This window comes from Bactrocera oleae, chromosome 5 (genome assembly GCF_042242935.1).
Source record: "Bactrocera oleae isolate idBacOlea1 chromosome 5, idBacOlea1, whole genome shotgun sequence".
Lineage (NCBI taxonomy): Eukaryota > Metazoa > Arthropoda > Insecta > Diptera > Tephritidae > Bactrocera > Bactrocera oleae.
In genome coordinates this window covers 24321771-24342456 of record NC_091539.1, presented here as the reverse complement: position 1 = coordinate 24342456, position 20686 = coordinate 24321771, and the positions used below count along the sequence as shown (strand labels likewise).

Sequence of the window (20686 nt, the reverse complement as noted above, 5' to 3'; positions counted from 1 at the left end):
CATTTCTTTCTTTTCATTTACAAAAGTCATAATGTAACACTGGTTATTTGACATTTTGCAACCCTTTTGTCACTGTCAGAATTAATAGAATTTAGCAAGAATTTAAGTATTTAATCAAACTATTTTTTCAAAATTATTTCGATAAAATTGATTTACTGTAGATAGTAAATAACCTAAATATGAACTGAATGTAAATGAATAATTGAACTAATAAAATAAAAAAAACTTATCTGCGTAATTAAGTATACAATCGCCCTTTTTATCCCTTTATCCATCATGGGAACTATCAAATAAAAACTATTAAGTTATTCGATAGTTCAGCAATTTTCATTCATTCGATAGTTCTCGCGAAATCATTCATTATCAATTTTCGTTCATTACCAATTTTTCTTTCGTTACTAGTTTTTTCATTCATTACTATTTTTTCGATTTCGAACGATTTTTCGAATGAATGATTTTTTGTGTATACAAGTGGATTTTTAGCAAAGCTGTTTGTACAAATTTATTCGCTTTCAAGAGCTTCACCTACTTTTAGTAATATTATATTCCTCAAATGTACGAATAATACTTAAATTGTGTGTATTTCAAAATGATTTTAAATGATTTATGTTAGATTTTGTATAATAATGTATGTACAAGTATGAATGGTAGAAGTTAATAGATGCTTAAAATAATTTAAGTAAAAAATATTCATACTATTCGTATTAAATATAGATTTATGAATAATATAGGAAGCATACATAGTTTCGAAGTGGTTGGAAAAAAATCCAATGGTTTTGAATTAAGCAAGATGGTAACTTGATTATGTATTGCGATTTGAAATTGTAACTATGTATAAATGCACTTAATCGTTTTAACTGTCACATTGTAACATTTGCATCGGGTATTTGCGTCAAAAATAGTGAAACTTTTAAATTTAAACTTAAATAAATATTGGTTAATATATTTAATTGCAATATTTTTGCTAGAATCTATGTAATATGAAATTTAAATATCTTATAAAGTGATGAATCTATTTTTATATACATATATTAATAGTTAAATCAAACTAAAATGCAGCCAGGATGAAAGAGATCAGCAGTGTGGGAGTTTTTTTTTTGCTAAAAATGGTAATAATGTTAATATAATATAATATTATATAATAGAAATATATGTGAATTCAGAAATAACAATGGAAATTTTTGAAAGAGACTTAAGTAGTGCTTCTTTGGTACCAACTGTGAACGTAAAACCAAGTTTTTCGGCAATACCTAGCAGAAATGTTTCAGAAGGTGAACAATTAAAAAGAGAGGCAATGCTAACAAAGTTATTTGTTACAAGCACGTGATCTGAGCTTTCATAAACTGAAAAGAGAAGTATCGATGAATCTCTCATTAAAATGGTTACAAGATATCTACAACCACTTTCCCCTGCCGAAAATGAATTATTCCGCGAATATACAAAAAAGCCTCAGCCTTTGTATTCTAATATAATGATACACGGAAAAAGCTTCATGACATATGGGAAAATATTTTACACATTTCTATAAAAACAGATATGTGGACTTCTGACAGCCAAAACTCTGTTTTGCCTGTTGCTAGTAATTTTATTTTGGAAAATTAAATGAACTCTGCAGTCCTGTCATCTAAAGAAGTGTTAGGCTCACATACTGCGCAAAATATAGCCACAGAATTAAAAAAAAACATTTTTGACGAGCGGTCAATTTTTAATAAAATGGTTACGATAGTACGTGATAACGGCGCAAATATCAAAAAAGCGATAAGTGATATTTTACAAAGACACCACCACCCAAGTGTGGCTCACACCCAAAACGAAATGCAGAGCTATAGTAACATATTTCAATCATAGCTCTCAAGCAGCAGAAAAACTTAAAAGATTGCAAAAGGAAATGGGTGTGGCCGAACTTAAGATGAAGCAAGATGTTACTACTAGATGGAATTCTGGCCTCTTATGATGGAACGTATATACTTGATAAAAGAACCGCTCTCTGCTGTAATTATTTCTTTACCAAATGAATGCAGAATGCAAAATGCAAAAGAATTGGAAAGTTTACATGATTCTATAAACGTATTGAAGCCGATAGAGCACCAGAATTTTCAGCGCAAAACTATCCAACGATGTCACTGGTTGTGCCTATAGTCAGATGGCTCCAATATGCAATAAGATTCCAGCAAATGAATACTACGGAGGGAGAATGCTTAAGAAGTAGTTTGTTGGAAGTAATTTGACGACGGTTTAAAAAGATTGCATTTGGAAATGAAACTAACGCAAGTAGTGTTAAAAATGGTTGGCAGAAGAAATACCAACTTTAATACAAAGAAGCCGAAAGGATTTCACAATCCCAGTAATATAATTACCCGTGGATAAAAGTAAATTATCTGTACTTGACCAAACAGTAGCGGAAGCAATACTCCTTGCCACAACACCACTAGAGTTAATGCACATATTGCTTTAGAGCAATATCTTAAGCAAGATTTCCTTGAAAGACATCAAAACACTTTAAACTACTGGGGCAACAAAAAATCAGTCTTCCTAGAACTCTACGAACTGTCTAAAAAATATTTATGCATACCTGATACTTCAGTTCCTTGCGAAAGGACTTTTTCTAAAGCTCAAATAGTAAATAACAGAAGAAATGGACTAAAAGGTCAAAAGCTTGATTAAATAATATTCTTAAATTACAATTTTGATATAAAATAAATATTTTTTGTTACATACTTTTTTATTTATATTTATTTTATTTTATATTGAAAAAAGCCTTTATATAGATTTAATTAAAAATGAATAAAATACCAGTACTTTGAATTGTTGTTTGAAGAGCACGACTTGGCCTTTGTTATTAAATTTGAATAAATAAATTAATAATTCAAATAATTAATTCGATAGTCAAAATCATTCAGTTATTAACTATCGATAGTTGAAATCATTCGATAGTTCCCAACACTACTAAACTGTCAGTGAATTACAATCCAATTTGCTGTTATTATCTTATATTTGTAGATCATTAACTCACATAGTATAATCACCATATTTCAAACAAATATACAATATATATTATATAAATTTAATTTATATTAGGTAAATGATGATTTGTGAGGTATGAGGTTAAACGGTATGATTTCATATTCAGCGCTAAACCAAATTATATTTAAGAAGACAAAACTACTTCATTTCAAAAAAATATCACAAATTTTGACCAACATAAACACTTTAAAGTCAGGTACATGGTCGGAAAACCGCTACGTATAGAGTTCAAAACCAGCCGAAAATTCGTAAATCATGATGCAAAAGCCAATTTTTGTTCTTTCACAAATCCGGGCGTTTCTGACGGATTGTTTTCACAAATTTCACATAACGTCCCGGTAATATTCTTCATATATTCTAATTGTGATTCGGCGATTTCGTCTTTCACATCTCTTCGACCCTCTGAGAACATTTTGTACCACCGATAAATGTTGCTTTTGTTCAAGGTAACTTCACCATGTACCACAGTCAAAATTCGGAACCACTTAATTTTGTATTTCACACAAAATTTTATACAAATCTTTTAATCCATTTTTTGGAATAATCAAAAATCGAATCGATGGGTTATTGAATATTAAAGTTATTGATGCATTAACTTCTGATATCACTCAATAACATGATTCCACACAATTTTACGAATATAACTCACACACTGACCGTCATATATATATGATAGAATGACGAAAGCCATATGGGAGTTTAGAAATCCTTATATAGGGGCAAATACAAAGACACATTATTATCAGGAATAGATTTTTTCTGAATTTCATTAACCAGCCTTATTTCTAACTTCCTGTGAATTTGTTTTTTTACTTTCGTAAATTGCACATGGAAAAATTTCGCATATACGAAAGTTGTCTCTAATCGTATATATAATTTTTTTTACTTAATTTCAAATAAAAATCGAAAGCGATTTCTGAATGAAAAAGGTAATACCATTTTCCTAACGGCACTTAATCGGAAGATTTAAGATGTTGAGTAGATTATCTCACTATTCAACTAGATTTAGCAAGATTTTGCTATATGAAAATAACACTTGTTAAACCTGACACCGAAGAGATTTGAAACTACTCGAAATTTTCCTGTGCGACTCTGATTTCGCGCCATCTGCTTGTCAGTAGGGAAATTTATCACATTATCACAGCTGATTTAGACACCACTCTGTAAGACGAGAATCTGTTAGCAAAAGTGTTAACTACTTGTTATTGTTCACACGTGTATAAGTTAAAAAATTTGTTACTTTTGTTCAACGAGTGGGAAAAAAGTAACCTATTGCTCCTTGGATGTTCAATGCCTTTCCTGCTCTATCCAATTACAATTATGGAAGATTGTCTCTCTCTATGATACGTCTTCTATGTGTATCCTATTGGTTTTATTTCGGTTAGCAGTATGGCATATATTGGTTACCGAATCTGTTAACAGTCTGTTAGATGCAACAAATGCATGTGTTGCCGAATATGTTAGTTATGTGTTACCTCTGCTATTTACATGTGTTCGCGAATGGGCTACCTGTGTGTTATTCATAACAGCTCTTTTGTGCGGTATTTGTTTATGCGTTAGCATAGGCACCGTTGCCTGGTTCGAGTGTTTGGAAATTGTTGGTACGATTAATTGCGGAATTCCGTTTAGTGCGAGTACTCGCTATCAACGCGTTTCGTTGTTGTTGTTCGGTTATAGAACCGCGAGTGTGTTTTTCGGGTAAGAGCACTTTTGCACGATTTTATGCATTTTTCGGCGTGGTTGAATGGTAAATGCATATTTTTTATTATTGTGTACTGTATCTGTTCGGAGCAGCTCTTCTCACGATGGAACTGCCAATAATTTGTAACATCAATGTTAAATTTCTAACTTTAACTTAATTTAACTACATTTATACATATACATATATACCACCCTCTCTGGTGAGAAAATATTGAAAATATTTAATACCAATTGTTATCTAGTCACTTTAATTTGCATACCCACTATTACACTACTCGTTATTCTAATTCCTCATTTCCTTTTATCCTTCAATATGTTTATACATATATGTGAGAACAATTGTGCTTGGCCTTGTTTAAGCAGAGAACTTAAAACAATGAGAAGGTGCAAATTGAATTTTGTATGATGCTCGATTGGTTGGCTGAAAATTCAATCAAGGAGTTCACCACTTTCTGTATAGTTTTGCTGTTATTTAACAGAAATGAGAATTTTTAACAACGTTCTCTGACAAAATAAGTATCTACCAATATAAAGAGAAAAATGAAATGAAATGAATGAGAAAACAAGAAATACAAATGCCACTTCACATATGCATGATTATTTTTTGCCATATAAACGATTTTTATGATGAAAAATTGATAAATTATTATTTTTTTGCACAAATGCTACATTGATAAAATGTGAAAGATTATGCAAAAAATGATATTTTACTATTTTCATAATTTTCTAATTTCAATTTTTACAGAATTAATAATTTATGTATGTACATCAATATGTTATATTATATAATATAATAATATATTATCAATTATCAATAAATACATGTGAGCACACTGCTCTATATGTAAATATGTATGTACAAATATGCATATGACCGCGCAAATTAAGTAATGCATACACAAATCTACATACATTTAAGCGTACAAATGTAAGTACGTCCGCCAATAGGAAAAATACAAACATTGTTGTACAAAAACAACAACTGTCTCAAATAGCATCAGCACCAGAAATCAATATGGCAGCCAAACTGACAAATCCTAAATTTGTAGTAAATCACACACCAACAACACTTTCATTCATGAACGCTGGCGCACAAGCTAAGTCGTTTCATTCCTAAAAGCAAACGCCTTACACATCTCCCCGAGCATGCGTTTGCCTACAAGCGTCTTTTCGCGACAATGGCAAAAGCTAAAAATCATAAATTGAACAAATTTCTGATATTCCCTCTAGAAGGGAAAAGTGACAACCCCTCAAATATGAGTATTAAAATATTTTAGAATAAAAGTGACAACATAGTAAATTTGTCGATTTACAATTCAAGAAACTTTTTAAAGAAAATATTCAATATTCCTCTGATTTATGTATACAGTAAACCCCGGTTAAGTATCACTCCTCCAATCCCTCTTATCTGCCGGTGTCACTGCATCTCACTTTTTCACTTAGAAAACGGTAATTTTTTTTTAAATACATAGAAATAATTTTTTTTGGTACCACTCGCTTAAGTACCACAATCGCTTATGTACTACAAAGCACAAAAAATCTGCATCTTTGGTTTTGGCACTTAACCGGGATTGACTGTATTTGTCAAAGAATTTACGTAAGTACGTTCGAATTTTTTGTACACACATTGACTTTGCACTTGTCCATATGCGATGTATGTTTGTAAGAGTGTTTATGGCACATCTCGGATTTTCTACCAACAACACAATGTTGGGACGCTTTGTCGTCGCGTCAGTTCTTCGACAGATTGACTCTTTGACATAAAAGCAAAAAATGTGTCAACGGAGATTTCACATGAAGTAATGAGTGTACATATCTACATAAAAATACATACAAATGTGTAAACCACATAATATATGTATGTCCTGTTACATATGTTTACACATGCATTTAAAAAGAAAAAGTGAATGTGAAATAGCGACGGCAAAACAAAATTCTGTACTTTTATGACTCCATAATGGTGTCAAGTACAATTAATGAATTATTTTAAGAAATATATCAAAGTACTTTATTAGTAATAATTTAAAAGTATTTTGATATATTTCTCATAATAAAGTAAAAATGAATTAACATAAAATAATTTAAAAAATAATAAATAATAGTTCAATAAAAGGGAATATATTTCAAATGGCATATCAATATGCCCAGTTTTGCTCACATATTATATTCTCTTCAATATTCGTCGGTTGGTTATGTTAAGAGAGCGTATGTGTACAGATTCACCGCTGTTATAAAAGCGAAAAATGTTATTTGTTTCTCGTGCATCTGTGGTGAACTCCTTGATAAATTCCTACAAATTGTTCGCTGTCGAACCTGCACCTTCTCATTGTTTTAAGTTCTCTGGTTTAAGCATATTATTGTAAATCAGATCGTTTCTAACATTCGCTACGTGTGGACGCAGACAAGCCACACCAGCCACGTAACTTTCAACTCGTTAAATATATAACAGTAATTTTAATTTCTCGATTCATAGCTGCCAAAAAAGCTTGGTAGGTCAACATTTGGTGACCACGACGTGATCGCTGTGTGTGCTTCTCGTGAAAAAAGCAAAAATTACATTAAATATCAGACTAATTAGTTCGTGTGCTGCAGTGTTAGTGGATATATTTTACATACAGTGAGTGGTCGATACATCAAAGCCGTGTTTGAAATTCAATGTGATTTGTTGCGAAAACGTGGTGTGATTTTCTTGAAAGCACTACTATGGTAAATTTGAAAACTTAAGCCCCGTAAATCGGGCGCTTTGTAACGTATTCTTCTAAAAACAGTCATTGCGGTAAACTTAAATATTTAACCACCGTATATCGGGTGCCGATATTTTCTTCAACGGCTTAATACAGTTTTTAACTATACGTTACCGCGCTGATCGCGTTTTACAATTTAATTACTTAAACTATTCCCAGATGTCGTTAAATCATACCAGTGGTTCTCCAGCTGGAGAGATTCCAGTAAATGAGAGTCCCATAAGTCAGCATTCACCTATGGGCAGGGTGACCTTTTTGAAGTTGAAGACACAGGCTATGTATAAGTGCCTTGAATGCATAATGCAGATATGGGCTTGGAACGATCGCAAAGCATGCATGAATATGCTTTGGCGGCTTGATTCATTAAACGAGCTGAAATCGAATTTCTTGGCTGTACAAACTTGTTTGGAAGAGCATGATTTCGATTCTATTGGAAGTGATTACAATTTCTTATCCAATTCGATACAAATTTAGTTAATTTGAAAGCTACTTTACAACGCGAAATTGGAAAGCGTAGCGCTTCTCAACATTGCTCCACATTTAAGATCAACAACAACGAATCCCAGCCTATTATAGCAAATACTAATCGTTCACTTTTGCCACTATTAATGTTGCCTAAATTCAGCGGATCATATATAGAGTGGACAAATTTCTATTCGATGTTCACATCAGTTATCGATAAGGACAGCCGAGTGGACAAACTTCAGTATTTGCGTTCCTACTTAAGTGGCGCTGCCCTTGATACCATACGATCGTTGGAAATAAACGAGGCTAACTATAAAATTGCACTAGATATTCTTATTAAACGATTCGATAACAAACGTCTTATTTTTCAGGCATATATCAAGAAGATTTTCGGGATGGACAAAGCAGATCCTACCGGCCACAAACTGCGAGCGTTGACGGACAAGATCACTTCGCATATACGTGCGTTGCAGTCACTTGATTCCAAAGAGCAAATAGCGGACTGTATAGTCGGGCAATTTTTAACTCAAAAATTGGACAAAGTAACTCAAAGAAAATGGGAAGAAAGTTGTTTAATAAACGAGTTACCATCGTGGGAATCATTAGCAGCATTTTTAGAACATCGATGTCGTACCCTCGAGAACGTGGAGCATGCAATGCAAACACAAGCCGATACATTTGGTGAAACTAGGAAAATCGTGAGTACATATTAAAGAAGATCCTTTATTGCTTCAAACAGCTTACTGGGTTCTTGTATATTTAGTGGAAGCGCTGAGCATTTGATTTATAAATCTTTCGCCAGAAAGAGGCTAAACAACTTTTACTTTGTCTAAACTGTTTAAAGAAAGGCCATCAGATGCGAGACTGTAAATCTAGTTCTTGTCGAAATTGTCATTCAAAGCATCACACGCTTTTACATTTTACTCGTTTTCCATCAGCGCTAGCTAATAGACCCGAGTTATCATTAATATCAATTTCTGTCCAAGCTAATGCCATGACTGCAACGCTACCAGCGCAGCCCGACATTTGTACTTTTAGCTACTGCAATCGTTTTAGTAAAGAATCGTGCCAGAACTTTCGTACCTTGCCGCACGCTATTGGATTCTGGCTTACAGATTCATTTCGTCACAAGTCGCTTCGCAAACCAACTTTAACTGCGTATAGCTAAAACATTCGTTTCGGTTTCAGGAATTGGAGATGCCAGTTTTCCAATGGATGGATACTCAGTTGATTTTGTAGTGAAGTCGCGGACTTCTGATTATTCAACAGATATTACTGTTCTCGTCGCTCAAACGATTACCGATTATCAACCTGGGACTTTAATCACCACTGATGATTGGAATGTTCCTTCGAATATCTAACTTGCTGTCCCTGCTTTCAACATACCACAACGCATCGATATGCTCATCGGAGCAGGACTTTTCTTTGATCTCATTTGTGTGGGGATTGCCCATTCTGCAAAAAACTCGATTGGGATGGGTGCTATCTGGTGGTTGGCAACAAAGCACTCAACTATCAGCATTTATTGTAAGCCAAAGATCATCAAGTAGAATTGACCACGATATATAGTTAGACAAATTAGTACGTCAGTTTCGGGATATTGAACATGTTCATGAACCAACCACTAAATCCTTTGCGGTTAAAAGAAATAAATATGAAAACACCTTAATATTTAATGTAAATATAAAAAAGTAAAGCTACCATTTTTATTAGAATTCTTGTATGTATACTAGTATATTATTACATTTAATTCCGCTATATGTTATTAAAAATTTAAATTGAATATTTTTAAGTATCTTATTTTTCTCCTTATTTAAAATTTTTCAAAATATTTCTATTATTCTATGCATACATACTTGCAAAATACATACAAAAAATAGATAACAGAATTCAAAGTTCTGAACGAATGTAGGTAGAATGAGTAGCAGCGAGCTGTTACGAACAAGAACACAAAGCGTGCCACCCGAGCACGAGTGGCACGGACCCTTCGTCTTTCCTCGTTGCCCCCTCGCCCACAATAAACCGGTTTGGGTTCCAAAAGGGTCTTTGTATGAACAGGCTCAAGAAGCTTAGCGCATCGAGGGATGTGCCGCGCGTTGAGAGAGCGCAATTGGGGAAAAAAAAACCCAATATCTGCGGAATGGCATGAATGAACAAACGTTTCGTTGTAGATTATTGAGGCTAAAAACAAGTGGTTTTACATACTTTTTTTTTTTATTTATCGTGAAGAACGGATAAAAGTTTTCAATTGTTTAACAAGAATTTATGTAAAATATTATTATTCAATCAAATTGACCGTGAAATAAAAACAAGGGGTATGCACCCAATGAAGTGCTGATTTTTAAAATCGATGATTTAGCGAAGTTTTCAGAGTCCACAGAATGGGTTAAGGAATCCTTGGACCAATCAAGAAACTCACCACCCAATCAATGCGAGTTTCTAATATTTCAAAATTTTGGTGGAGTACTCGTATATACATATATATTTACACAACTATTATTTTCACAGACTTTTGTAAAAATTTAATTCGGATTAATTTTTGATATCATAAAGAAAGTCCTTAAAATTAAGGACTTATATTTATATTTTATGTTAAATCAAATTACAATAAATTAAAAGATACAAGTACAGTAACACGATTTTAAGTAATTTAGGCCTATTCATAGATGAGTACATATGTTGGTATATATATTTGTTATAAAATGGTTAATCTTTTATGAAGATTAATATGCATATATGTATTCAATAATTAGTAGTTATATGGTCCGTATTGAGACCCGTGGTAATATGGCCCAGGATAAATTTGTGGTTGTGGGTAACTAGTATAGGGTGGATATGGCGGTTGCTTCTGTGAATACACTATATATTTTGAGAAAGAATTAGTACAATTAAAAATATAAGTAAAACATTCATAAGTCACCTGGCATTAAATATTGTAAGTTCAACTGTTCTTCTTTCTCACGTTCGTTCCGTAAGCAAATAGCAGCAGCTGACAGTAAGATCGCCGCAAGTAAACAGGCACCTATTCCAACCCATGCAATAAGATATGACCAATCGTATGTTACTTTTGTGTTATCCCTGAGTACCTGAGTGAGTAAAAGGTTTTTATTTTTTCTTAACTTATTCACGCAATATGTTGCACATAAGTATGATTTTCATCTAACATTTGCAAGTAATTGTAATAAAGGTAAGGTCATGTTATCAAGAGTATTAGAAAAACGAGACAGAAATAGTTTGCTTACTAATACTCAAAGTTACCATATAGAGCTGGGGTAGCGTCATACATATGTATATTATGATATGTGCTTGATATATTTCCTAGATCATTTGAGCGACTGATAAAAACTACTTAAAGCGCCTAATCCGAGATGTAATGTTATAATGGTACTTTTAGAGTATAGTTTGAAAATGCGCCTCTCCTCAAGTCCGCAATTTGATATAATAAATGTATGCCTGTCTTATTTTGGATAACTTTATGACCATGACTTTTGGATAACTTATAACTCTATGATTTTGATGTTAAAATATCAGATACTACTTTATTATTGTGAAGCAAAATAAACGTGTTATCGTTAGGTAATCTGGCACCGAAAATTGTTGCAATCACCCCAAACCATTAACGATTACTGATTTCCGTTTTTACAATTTATATAATAAACTGATTCATATCTCGCAAAATATTTAACACGTTTTTAATTCTAAAAATTGAGTGATTTCAATCTTAGTTTTCTGTTGCTTGCTTTCATTTCAATTACCGTATTCCATTGTTGGTAATAGTCTTCTCCAACAACTTTCTCTTTTTCAAAAAATTCAACAGTGTGCCATAAACCCATAGCGCCAGCAGATAGTAAGCAACTTGCTAATAAAAGAATTGAAGTAGCTGTTATGGCACCGGATGATCGTTTCCAGCATCCAGACAGTCCTGTCCAAAAAGCGCAGAAAATTGTTACAAAGCTAAATAAAATAAATAAATATATATATATAGATCATATTTAAAACAATCAAATAGTTATAATTTTACGTTACCCGATAACAAATAAGGCTATACATGAACGTGCTAAGTGTAGTCTGGAATTTGCATCGTCGTTCGAAGTCTTTTCATCATCGATTTGAGGAAAATAATCTAAGTTCGAGCAATGTGTTTCTATTGGTGACAAGTATGTGGGGACTGAAATGAAAGAAATGAAAGTTATTTAATAAATACTAAGCTTGTATACTTCCTTGATTACATTCGAGCAAAAATATCTTAAGCTGCTTCAAAAAATTAATACCTAAAATTATAGTTTATTTACATTCCCAATAAGTCGTAAAAATACATTAGGTAATTAAGGCAGATAAAGTATTATTTGATAAAAGCGTCAACTAATTTGTGAGCGCGAATTAAGCTATACGCAAATGCAGATGCATGCAAAACAAAATTAGATAATACGTAATAGTCTAAGAGCTAGTGAACAGTAGGCCGTATGTTTAACAAAGGTGATATTTTGCTTAAAGATTCTTACACCTAATGGCAGATCATTTTGTTTGTTATTACCACGCAGCAGACGTTTTGAAAATTAAAAAATTAAAGTTCAAAAGTATTTTAAAAAATTGATAAAAAAACAAACAGATAAACTATTTTAAATACTGTTATTAGCTTAATCTTAAAACAGCAGACGTTTTCTCTGGTTGCAACATTCTGGCAGACGGTAATATACTACTTACGGTGTGAGTATATGTAAGTACTGCAATTAATAGGTTTAATGTACATACGTCCAAAACCGCTTAAGCTAAATTAACTCACAACACATACATATGTTTAGCATAACCCCGCCCACTCACCATATAATGTTATGTTGAAAGCTATTAACTCAATGAATGAAAGCGTCAGACGTATCTGGATTCTTTCTGACATAACCGGAGTTAAGTCAGCGCTTCCGAAATTTCCAAAGCCTATTTGAAATTTAACATATTTCTTCAACACAGTAAAGGGTCTCTTTTTTCCTTTATTAAAAAAAGTAGTGTTGAAATTACATCCCGTAAAAGCATGAAAACCAATCAAGCTTTTTGTCAATGATTTACCGAGTTGCTCTTGAATTTTTGAGGCGTCAATAAATCTTTCATGGTTTCTGATCCCAGTAAACATGCAAATATGAGACGACCGCATTTTTAAGTGAATAATATTGCCAAGCTTTATTATTCCGATATGTGTTAGAAACAAGTAAGAAAGGGCCAATTTCGGGTGTAACTAAACATTTTACACTCTCTCAACTTGCAAAGATAAAAGCTGAGGAAATATCTTCTGGTGTTGGCAAAGCACTTATATATGTATGTATATAACTATATTTTACTTTCCGTCAGCGAAAATTATATCAAAATCCTCCGCAAACGTGATGTACATATGTGACATAAACTCAACCGAGGAGACTAAAATTAATATACTGAGTTACTATGGGAAACTCTAACCAAAGGATCGAAATTCTATATATTAAAGATATGAAGCTTAGACCAACATCTACACCATATCCTTACATATTCAGCACTAAAACACAAAAGTTTTAAAAAACTGTTCCACTTAATTTTATTAAAATATCACACATTTTGACCAACCTTAACGAAAAGCGGAAATCATTATAAAAAGTATATTGGGGACAGAAAATGGTCTGGGCTGATTGCCATAACTTTTGACGTTGCTCAGGTATACTTGAGAACATATTATATAAATATATATACTAGCTGACCCGGCAAACGTTGTTTTGCCAATACTATAAGTGAGTGGGGATGTACATAATTATAATTGAAAGAGGAATGAAAATGAAATATATATTAAATTAAAATTATTAATAGCTACCTATACATCGAAAATAGTTCCTGTTTATACTCCTAATTATATAAATTAATAATAAACAAAGATTAATCTTTCAACGTAATGGAGTGTACAATATTTTTGGTCCGTATTCTTTCGCGAATACAAACAAACTGGAAGTTTTGCTCACGCGAGAACATGGTGTACCCAAATCTAAGGCACAAAGGGGCAATGTTGGACTTGGAGGGTTTAAATTATGAAGCAAAACTCAACCTTTAGTTGTAAATGCCCGACATATCCATCTAATTTAAAAACTCAATTGGATAATTCACAGCTTCGTTGGCATAACAAACAATATGATTGATTTATATGATACCAAGTCCCTTGGCAAGAACTGTGTAAGAGTGTTTGTGCAAAGGCACCGAAAATATCCGAACGAATACACAATTCAAAAAACTCGGTGAGCGTAGATGATATCTGAGTTTTATTTAAGGTACCTCACATACAGAATGTTAACGATTCATCATAAGTTCAATTAACTTGAGAGATTTATGCTATACAATTTGGCAGCACCATTCTCTAGGTACAATCTGGCATCATCATTATCAGCTGACGCATTTTAGGTTCGGCATTTCTACCGTTGTTTGGGTCAGACCATTGTGAAGCACACAATAACAACAGGAATCACCATTAGCAGGTGATGCGTTTAGCTTTGGCATATCATACCATTCTACTGTTGTTTTGTCAGTATATAAGCATAAGTTAAGCATAAGATTAAGTTCAGTCATTTGTCAAAGGAATTGATGGTTCTTGGAGCGTACCAAAGAAATAGTGAAAATAATAAAATAATAAGATCGTGGTTTTATTGTAGTGCAAATCCGCCATTAGAACATTGAGTGTTTAGTGCAATCCTAAACATTTTTGGTGCCTCCTGTGAGGATTGATATATAGCATTCACAGTGTTAAAGTGAATTTTGGAGTAATATGTCGGCATTAAACTTCCGTAACTGAGCGCGCACCTCTATTTTGCGCATCTGGACGCAAGTTCAAGCGGAAAACTACTATCCAGACTGTGTCGAAAGTGAACAGCTCTTGGGTAGTGCCCGACAGCATTTCTCTCGTTTTATGGACAACCATTTTGCACTCGTTTCCAGCGCACATGGAGGCGAGTTGGCAGAGCATGACGATTTGCTCGCTTCAACGGAGGAGATTTTCAACAACATTTGCATCAAATTAAAACGTAAAATGTCAACATCTAGCGAGATCCCCAACCAGGAGTACAGTCAGGCTCCAGACGTGCGGTTGGATCCCGTTTCAATTCCAAGCTTTGACGGACTGCCGTCCAACTGGTTAGCGTTCAAGGATATGTTTGAGAGACTAGTTCACAACAGAAGTGACTTACAGCCCACCTATAAACTGGGAAAACTGCGACAGTATGTGAAGGCAGAAGGCAGGTGGGTATGAAAAAGTCTGGGCTGAATTGAAACAACGTTATGACAACCCCCGTACTCTTTCGGAGCACCATGTTCAGCATCTACTAGACTTGCCGACCCATCCACCAGAATCTCGAGCTACGCTACTAAATTTTGTAGATAGTGTTCGTAATTCGTTTAGAGCGCTCGAAATGATGAATGTGCCAGTAAAACAATGGGATGCTATAGCCGGTTGTTACCCGAACCAAGTGGGGAATGAGTCTAAAATCTAATGACATCCCGAAGATGGAAGACGTTATAATGTTCGTGGAACGGCGTGCAGCTAACCTGCCGACATATTCGCCCATTACCCCACACTTTTCAAGCGGACGCACATCAAGTCGTGTTGTGAAGACGCATCTGGCTATGAATTCTGGAAAAATTACTAATCCGTTAGCAGCACCTGACAGGGCAACTAATTGCCCATCTTGATGAACGCTGGGATCTGGTGAACCAGGCATCATTATGTTTCAATTGCCTCAAGGCCGGTCATCGTAATCGTGACTGTCCATCTGGGTTGTGTCTCAACTGCCAGCAAAAACACAATACTCTCCTATGTAGCAGACCCCACCAGAGAAGCGTTAAAGGCACTTCTACCAGATATACTCCTGGATCGTCGGTTACAGTCCAGTCATTCCTCTTGCAGGGTGACCGGACTATACTCTTAGCAACGGCAAACGTGCCTCTTGCTGATTGGAAAGGTCATTTAAGGGAATGTCGCGCACTTTGCGATATTGGTTCTCAGGTAAGCTTCATTTGCGAATCATTAATAACTGTTTTGAATCTTCCTAGAAGCCCGTACGAGTGTCAAGTCGAAGGTATTGATCAAAGTCTTTCAACCCGTACAAAAGGCATTGTGCGAGTTAGTATGCAGTCCCGTGCGGATGAGAAGTTCAAGATCAGTTTTAATGCTTACATCATTGATTCAATCACGTCTATGACTCCTGCCACTACTATAGACATCAGGACCAGCCATCATTTAAATGGTCTTCGTTTGGCAGATCCGGCGTTCGGTATACCAGGTCACGTAGAACTATTGATTGGCGCAGATATTTGGCCTGCCCTTGTATTAAACGATGTTGTTGTCGGTTCTCATAACGAACCAAGCGCATTACACACTCGTCTCGAATATGTAGTACTTGGTCCAGTAGCATCGAACGAGTCGAAACCAGTCTTACTTTCATCTCTTATGGACGTTCAAGATGATTCTACCACCGATAAACTTCTACGAAAATTTTGGAAAATCGAAGAACCTCCTGACAGCACCAAGGCAGAGGTGGACGAATGTGAAGAGATTTTCGCCAGAACGGTTACGCGACTTCCAAATGGTCAGTATATTGTACAGATCCCGTTTCGATTTGATGCACCTGCCCTCGGAAACTCACATCCGGCGGCACTTCGACAATTTTTGAAACTAGAGCGGATTTTGGCAAACGACTACGCACTGAGGGAGAAATACGTGGAATTCATGAGGGAATACATCAAGTTGGGATACATGGAGGCGATAGATGGTTCTCCAGATGGCATGGGAAGCTGTTATTACATCCCTCACCATGCTGTTACGACTAAATTCAGAGTAGTGTTTAAAGTAACAACCAACGGCGGTTACAAAACGGTACGGTATGGCAAGCAGTCCTTTTAATGCTATTAGAACATTGAGGCAGTGTGCCTATGATAATTGGGAAGTGATCGCTGACGTCAGCCGGGCAGCCGCAGCGCGGGGCAGCATCCTTCATAGCTTTTATGTTGATGATTATTTGAAAAGTGCTCACACGACAGAACTGGCCATCAACCGTGCAAGCGACGTTGATGCCATTCTTCAACAAGGTAAATTTGAATTAGATAAATGGAACTCCAACTGCGTCCAGACCCTGGAAGGAATCAGTGGCTCTAAGGCGTCTGCATCGGAGATAAATTTTAGCGATTCCAGCACAACAGTATTGGGCCTACACTGGAATCCTATTACTGATACCTTATTTTTCAAGGTTAAGGTATGTAACTTTGACACAATTCCTACTAAACGGTGTTTTGAGTGATATTGCAAGGTTGTATGATCCATTGGTGATGCTGGCACCAGTTGTCATGACGGCCAAGATATTCGTTCAAAATCTATGGTTGGCGAAGTTGAGTTGGGATACGCCTCTACCATCTGATCTTCGTGAGACTTGGATGAAATACCGGAACAGCCTACAGGGTCTTGAAAATATCAAAATATCACGATGGCTAGGAATCAAGGAAAATTCTGTATCGACGCTGCATGGGTTTTGCGATGCGAGTACCAAAGCTTACGCAGCAGTTATTTACTTGCGGAATACCAGTGCTGACGGAACATGCCATACATCCTTGATTGCCGCAAAAACAAGAGTTGCGCCATTGAAGGAAATGACGATCCCTCGTCTAGAGCTTTCTGCAGCTCAACTATTAACATCATACGTCGTGCTTTGCAGTTTGAGGACGCTGCTTACACATTATGGAGCGACTCAACAATTGTTCTCCATTGGATTCGGCGACAACCCTCTTCATTGAAACACTATTTGGCGAATAGGATAGCTTACATACAATCAAAATCGGATATAAACGCGTGGCGACACATTAGATCAGAATACAACTCCGCCGGCTGCGCGAGCCGCGGAATTACACCGGTCGCTATCAAGGGGAATGAACTCTGGTGGAAAGGACCTCCTCTTATCCACGCGGTTAATGAATCGTCATCACCGTTACCAAGTCTCACGACTAAAGAAAACCAATTTTTGATTGGAGAAAGCCGACCGTTTAGGGTGCATCTTGGCAATGGCATTGGGAATGGTTTATTGATGACATCCTTTCGAACAGATCGAATACCTTTGGTAGCAAAGTTTAGCCGTTTGAATGCCTTACTTAATACAACTGCGCGAATTCGTCGAATCATGCCGGCACTTAGGAGTCAGAGATCAAATGAGTTGATTACTGCTGAAGAGAAGGAGTGGGCACTGATCACGCATATTCTTCAAAGTCAAGGTAATATGTATCATTTTGAAATTAAAGCACTCAAATCTCGTTCCAGCATCGACTCGTCCAGTAAATTGCTTCCATTAAATCCGATTTTGAATGAAGAAGGCATACTCCGCGTAGGAGGTCGGTTGACAAACTCGGAATTACCGTATGAGCAAAAACATCCAATCATTCTTGCTTATACTTGTTCACAAGCAAAACTTCTCGTAGCTGATGCTCACAAGTGCTGTCGCCATGGTGGGATACAGGAAATGCTGCAGTACTTGCGCATGCGATTTTGGATTCTTCATGCACGTCGGATTGTAAAGTCATATCTACAACAGTGTGTCGTATGCCGTCGACACTCCCGGATAACGCATCAGCAACAGATGTCGTCACTTCCGAAATCCCGCGTTATGGTTGGCCCACCGTTTACCCATACCGGGTTGGACTATTGCGGTACACTCAACGTTCGTCATGGAGGAAAGCGATCCACTACAATGACTAAAACTTACGGCGCAATTTTCATTTGTATGGCTCCAAAGGCCGTACATATCGAACTTGCGGAAGATTTGTCAAGTCAGGCGTTTATCGATGTGTTTGATCGCTTCATAAGCCGACGCAGCATATGTTCGGTTCTTTATAGCGACAATGGAACGCAATTTGTAGGTGCTAGTTGGGGTATGAATCAAGACCTACAAAGTTGGAGAAATATATACGCAACTCAGCATATAGCATCTTCCGGAACGCAATGGAAATTCATCACTCCAGCCGCACCCCATCATGGAGGTCTTTGGGAGGCAACTGTACGTTCAGCAAAAAAACATCTCTATCGCACAATTGGTCGCCAAATCTTACGCTTCAATCAACTAAGTACTCTACTAGTTAGGATTGAAGCCTGTTTGAATTCCAGGCCTCTCGTTCCTCCTCACGATGATCCCAGTGGGAGTTACGCTCTCACACCTAGCGACTTTCTTATTGGTCGACCGCGCAATGCGAGACCGGAACCAGCTGTTGTGGATGTTCCAATAAATCGTCTTTTATATTCTCAGCAATTACAAAGAATGTTCGAACACTTCTGGAAGCGTTGGAACTATGAATATTTATCGGAATATAACAGTGACAAACGTACACCTGAAGGACTTTTTGTAAAACACTACTGCCAACGTCCAGTGCAAAAGATTTGCCGTAGAAGGTTCAGCCGGGGAGGAATGTTAACGATTCATCATAAGTTCAATTAACTTGAGAGATTTATGCTATACAATTTGGCAGCACCATTCTCTAGGTACAATCTGGCATCATCATTATCAGCTGGCGCATTTTAGGTTCGGCATTTCTATCGTTGTTTGGGTCAGACCATTGTGAAGCACACAAGAACAACAGGAATCACCGTTAGCAGGTTATGCGTTTAGCTTTAGCATATCATTCTACTGTTGTTTTGTCAGGCCATTTTGCCGTATGCAATAACCACTTTGTTATTTTCGTCGGTTCGCTTACATACTAATTTTCTATATAAGCATAAGTTTAGCATAAGATTAAGTTCAGTTGTTTGTCAAAGGAATTGGATGGTACTTGGAGCGTACCAAAGAAATAGTGAAAATAATAAAATAATAAGATCGTGGTTTTATTGTAGTGCAAATCCGCCATTAGAACATTGAGTGTTTAGTGCAATCCTAAACAGTCATCAATAATAATAATTATTTGAAAACCCTGATATTAGTTATATGGGGTCCAGGGCAAGTTTTCACATAATTTTATCTATTATATTCACCAAAGAAACACGCACTCTTTTAATTTCAGTCAGTCAGTCAGTAGTCCAATTTCGCCCATTTTCACACTGTAACATAGGAATGTCAGTATGATGTTATGTACCGTATTCGGTTGCAATTGGTATCAGTCAGTCAGTAGTCCAATTTCGCCCATTTTCACACTGTAACATAGGAATGTCAGTATGATGTTATGTACCGTATTCGGTTGCAATTGGTATCGCTTTTTTAATATGGGGAATGTGCGGGGTAATAATCCAATTTCAATCATTTTTACAATATCGAAGGGAATGTGTTCTGAGCAAGTTAGGTTGATTTAGCGTAAATGGTTTGGGACTTACGTCCAGTCCGTGGCATTCATTGTACTCTTTAATATGACCAAACGGCAGCTTTGTTAAAATACTTTGGAAACACTCATAATATTCGTACCTGTATTGTCTTAGTGACGTCATAGCTACCTTCGCTGGGCTTAGTGGCTCCCGAATTCAAGTAAAACAAGTAAAGGAGAACCTTTAAGCAAAACATCAACTTTGGTCAAATACGTACAGTCTGCCGTCCACTGGCTTTAAAACTATAAATATTAAAAAGTATTAAGCTTCAATGGATATAACCATTTTAAGATCGAATGACAAAACCACTACGAAACAGCATAGATTTCAGAGTTAGATACCTAATTTTTGATAACTCCGTTGTGAATGGGTAGTTAAATTTCTGGAAATTATTTATGTGACATCCAAAAGAAAACAAAAAATCAACGCC

The 20686-nt window shown here is 35.8% G+C and overlaps 2 protein-coding genes and 1 long non-coding RNA gene across 6 annotated transcripts in view; 2 read left to right on the top strand and 1 right to left on the bottom strand.

Moving 5' to 3' along the window:
• Positions 1 to 270: 270 nt before the first annotated feature.
• On the top strand, positions 271 to 2223 carry LOC118680452 (uncharacterized). The gene is made up of 2 exons (XR_004975971.2): positions 271 to 1109; positions 1164 to 2223. It is a non-coding gene; the product is annotated as an uncharacterized lncRNA (long non-coding RNA).
• An 8277-nt stretch (positions 2224 to 10500) lies between these two features.
• The window catches only part of LOC106624136 (uncharacterized), a 216414-nt gene continuing 206228 nt past the window's right edge, over positions 10501 to 20686 (bottom strand). For all 3 annotated transcript variants that reach the window (XM_070109495.1, XM_070109494.1, XM_014243819.3), the window contains exons 3-6: positions 11961 to 12102; positions 11690 to 11888; positions 10855 to 11020; positions 10501 to 10793 (exon numbers count right to left, since the gene is read on the bottom strand). In XM_070109495.1, the coding sequence (XP_069965596.1) occupies positions 10684 to 10793; positions 10855 to 11020; positions 11690 to 11888; positions 11961 to 12102 (617 nt within the window). In that variant the 3' untranslated portion in view covers positions 10501 to 10683. The remainder of the gene's footprint in view (positions 10794 to 10854; positions 11021 to 11689; positions 11889 to 11960; positions 12103 to 20686) is intronic.
• Positions 12160 to 19775, top strand: LOC118681390 (uncharacterized). Of its 2 annotated transcripts, none has more exons than XM_070109493.1 (2): positions 12160 to 18330; positions 18393 to 19775. In XM_070109493.1, the coding sequence occupies exon 2, from the start codon at positions 18434 to 18436 to the stop codon at positions 19400 to 19402; it is 969 nt and encodes a 322-aa protein (XP_069965594.1). In that variant the 5' UTR covers positions 12160 to 18330; positions 18393 to 18433; the 3' UTR covers positions 19403 to 19775. The 2 variants fall into 2 exon arrangements, with proteins under 2 accessions (XP_069965594.1, XP_069965593.1); XM_070109492.1 differs by having other exon boundaries at positions 12161 to 18188; positions 18235 to 19775.

What these genes read in the sequence shown, in the direction of transcription:
- LOC118681390 (XM_070109493.1), top strand. Translation starts at nt 18,434, where the DNA reads ATGCTGCAGTACTTGCGCATGCGATTTTGGATTCTTCATGCACGTCGG.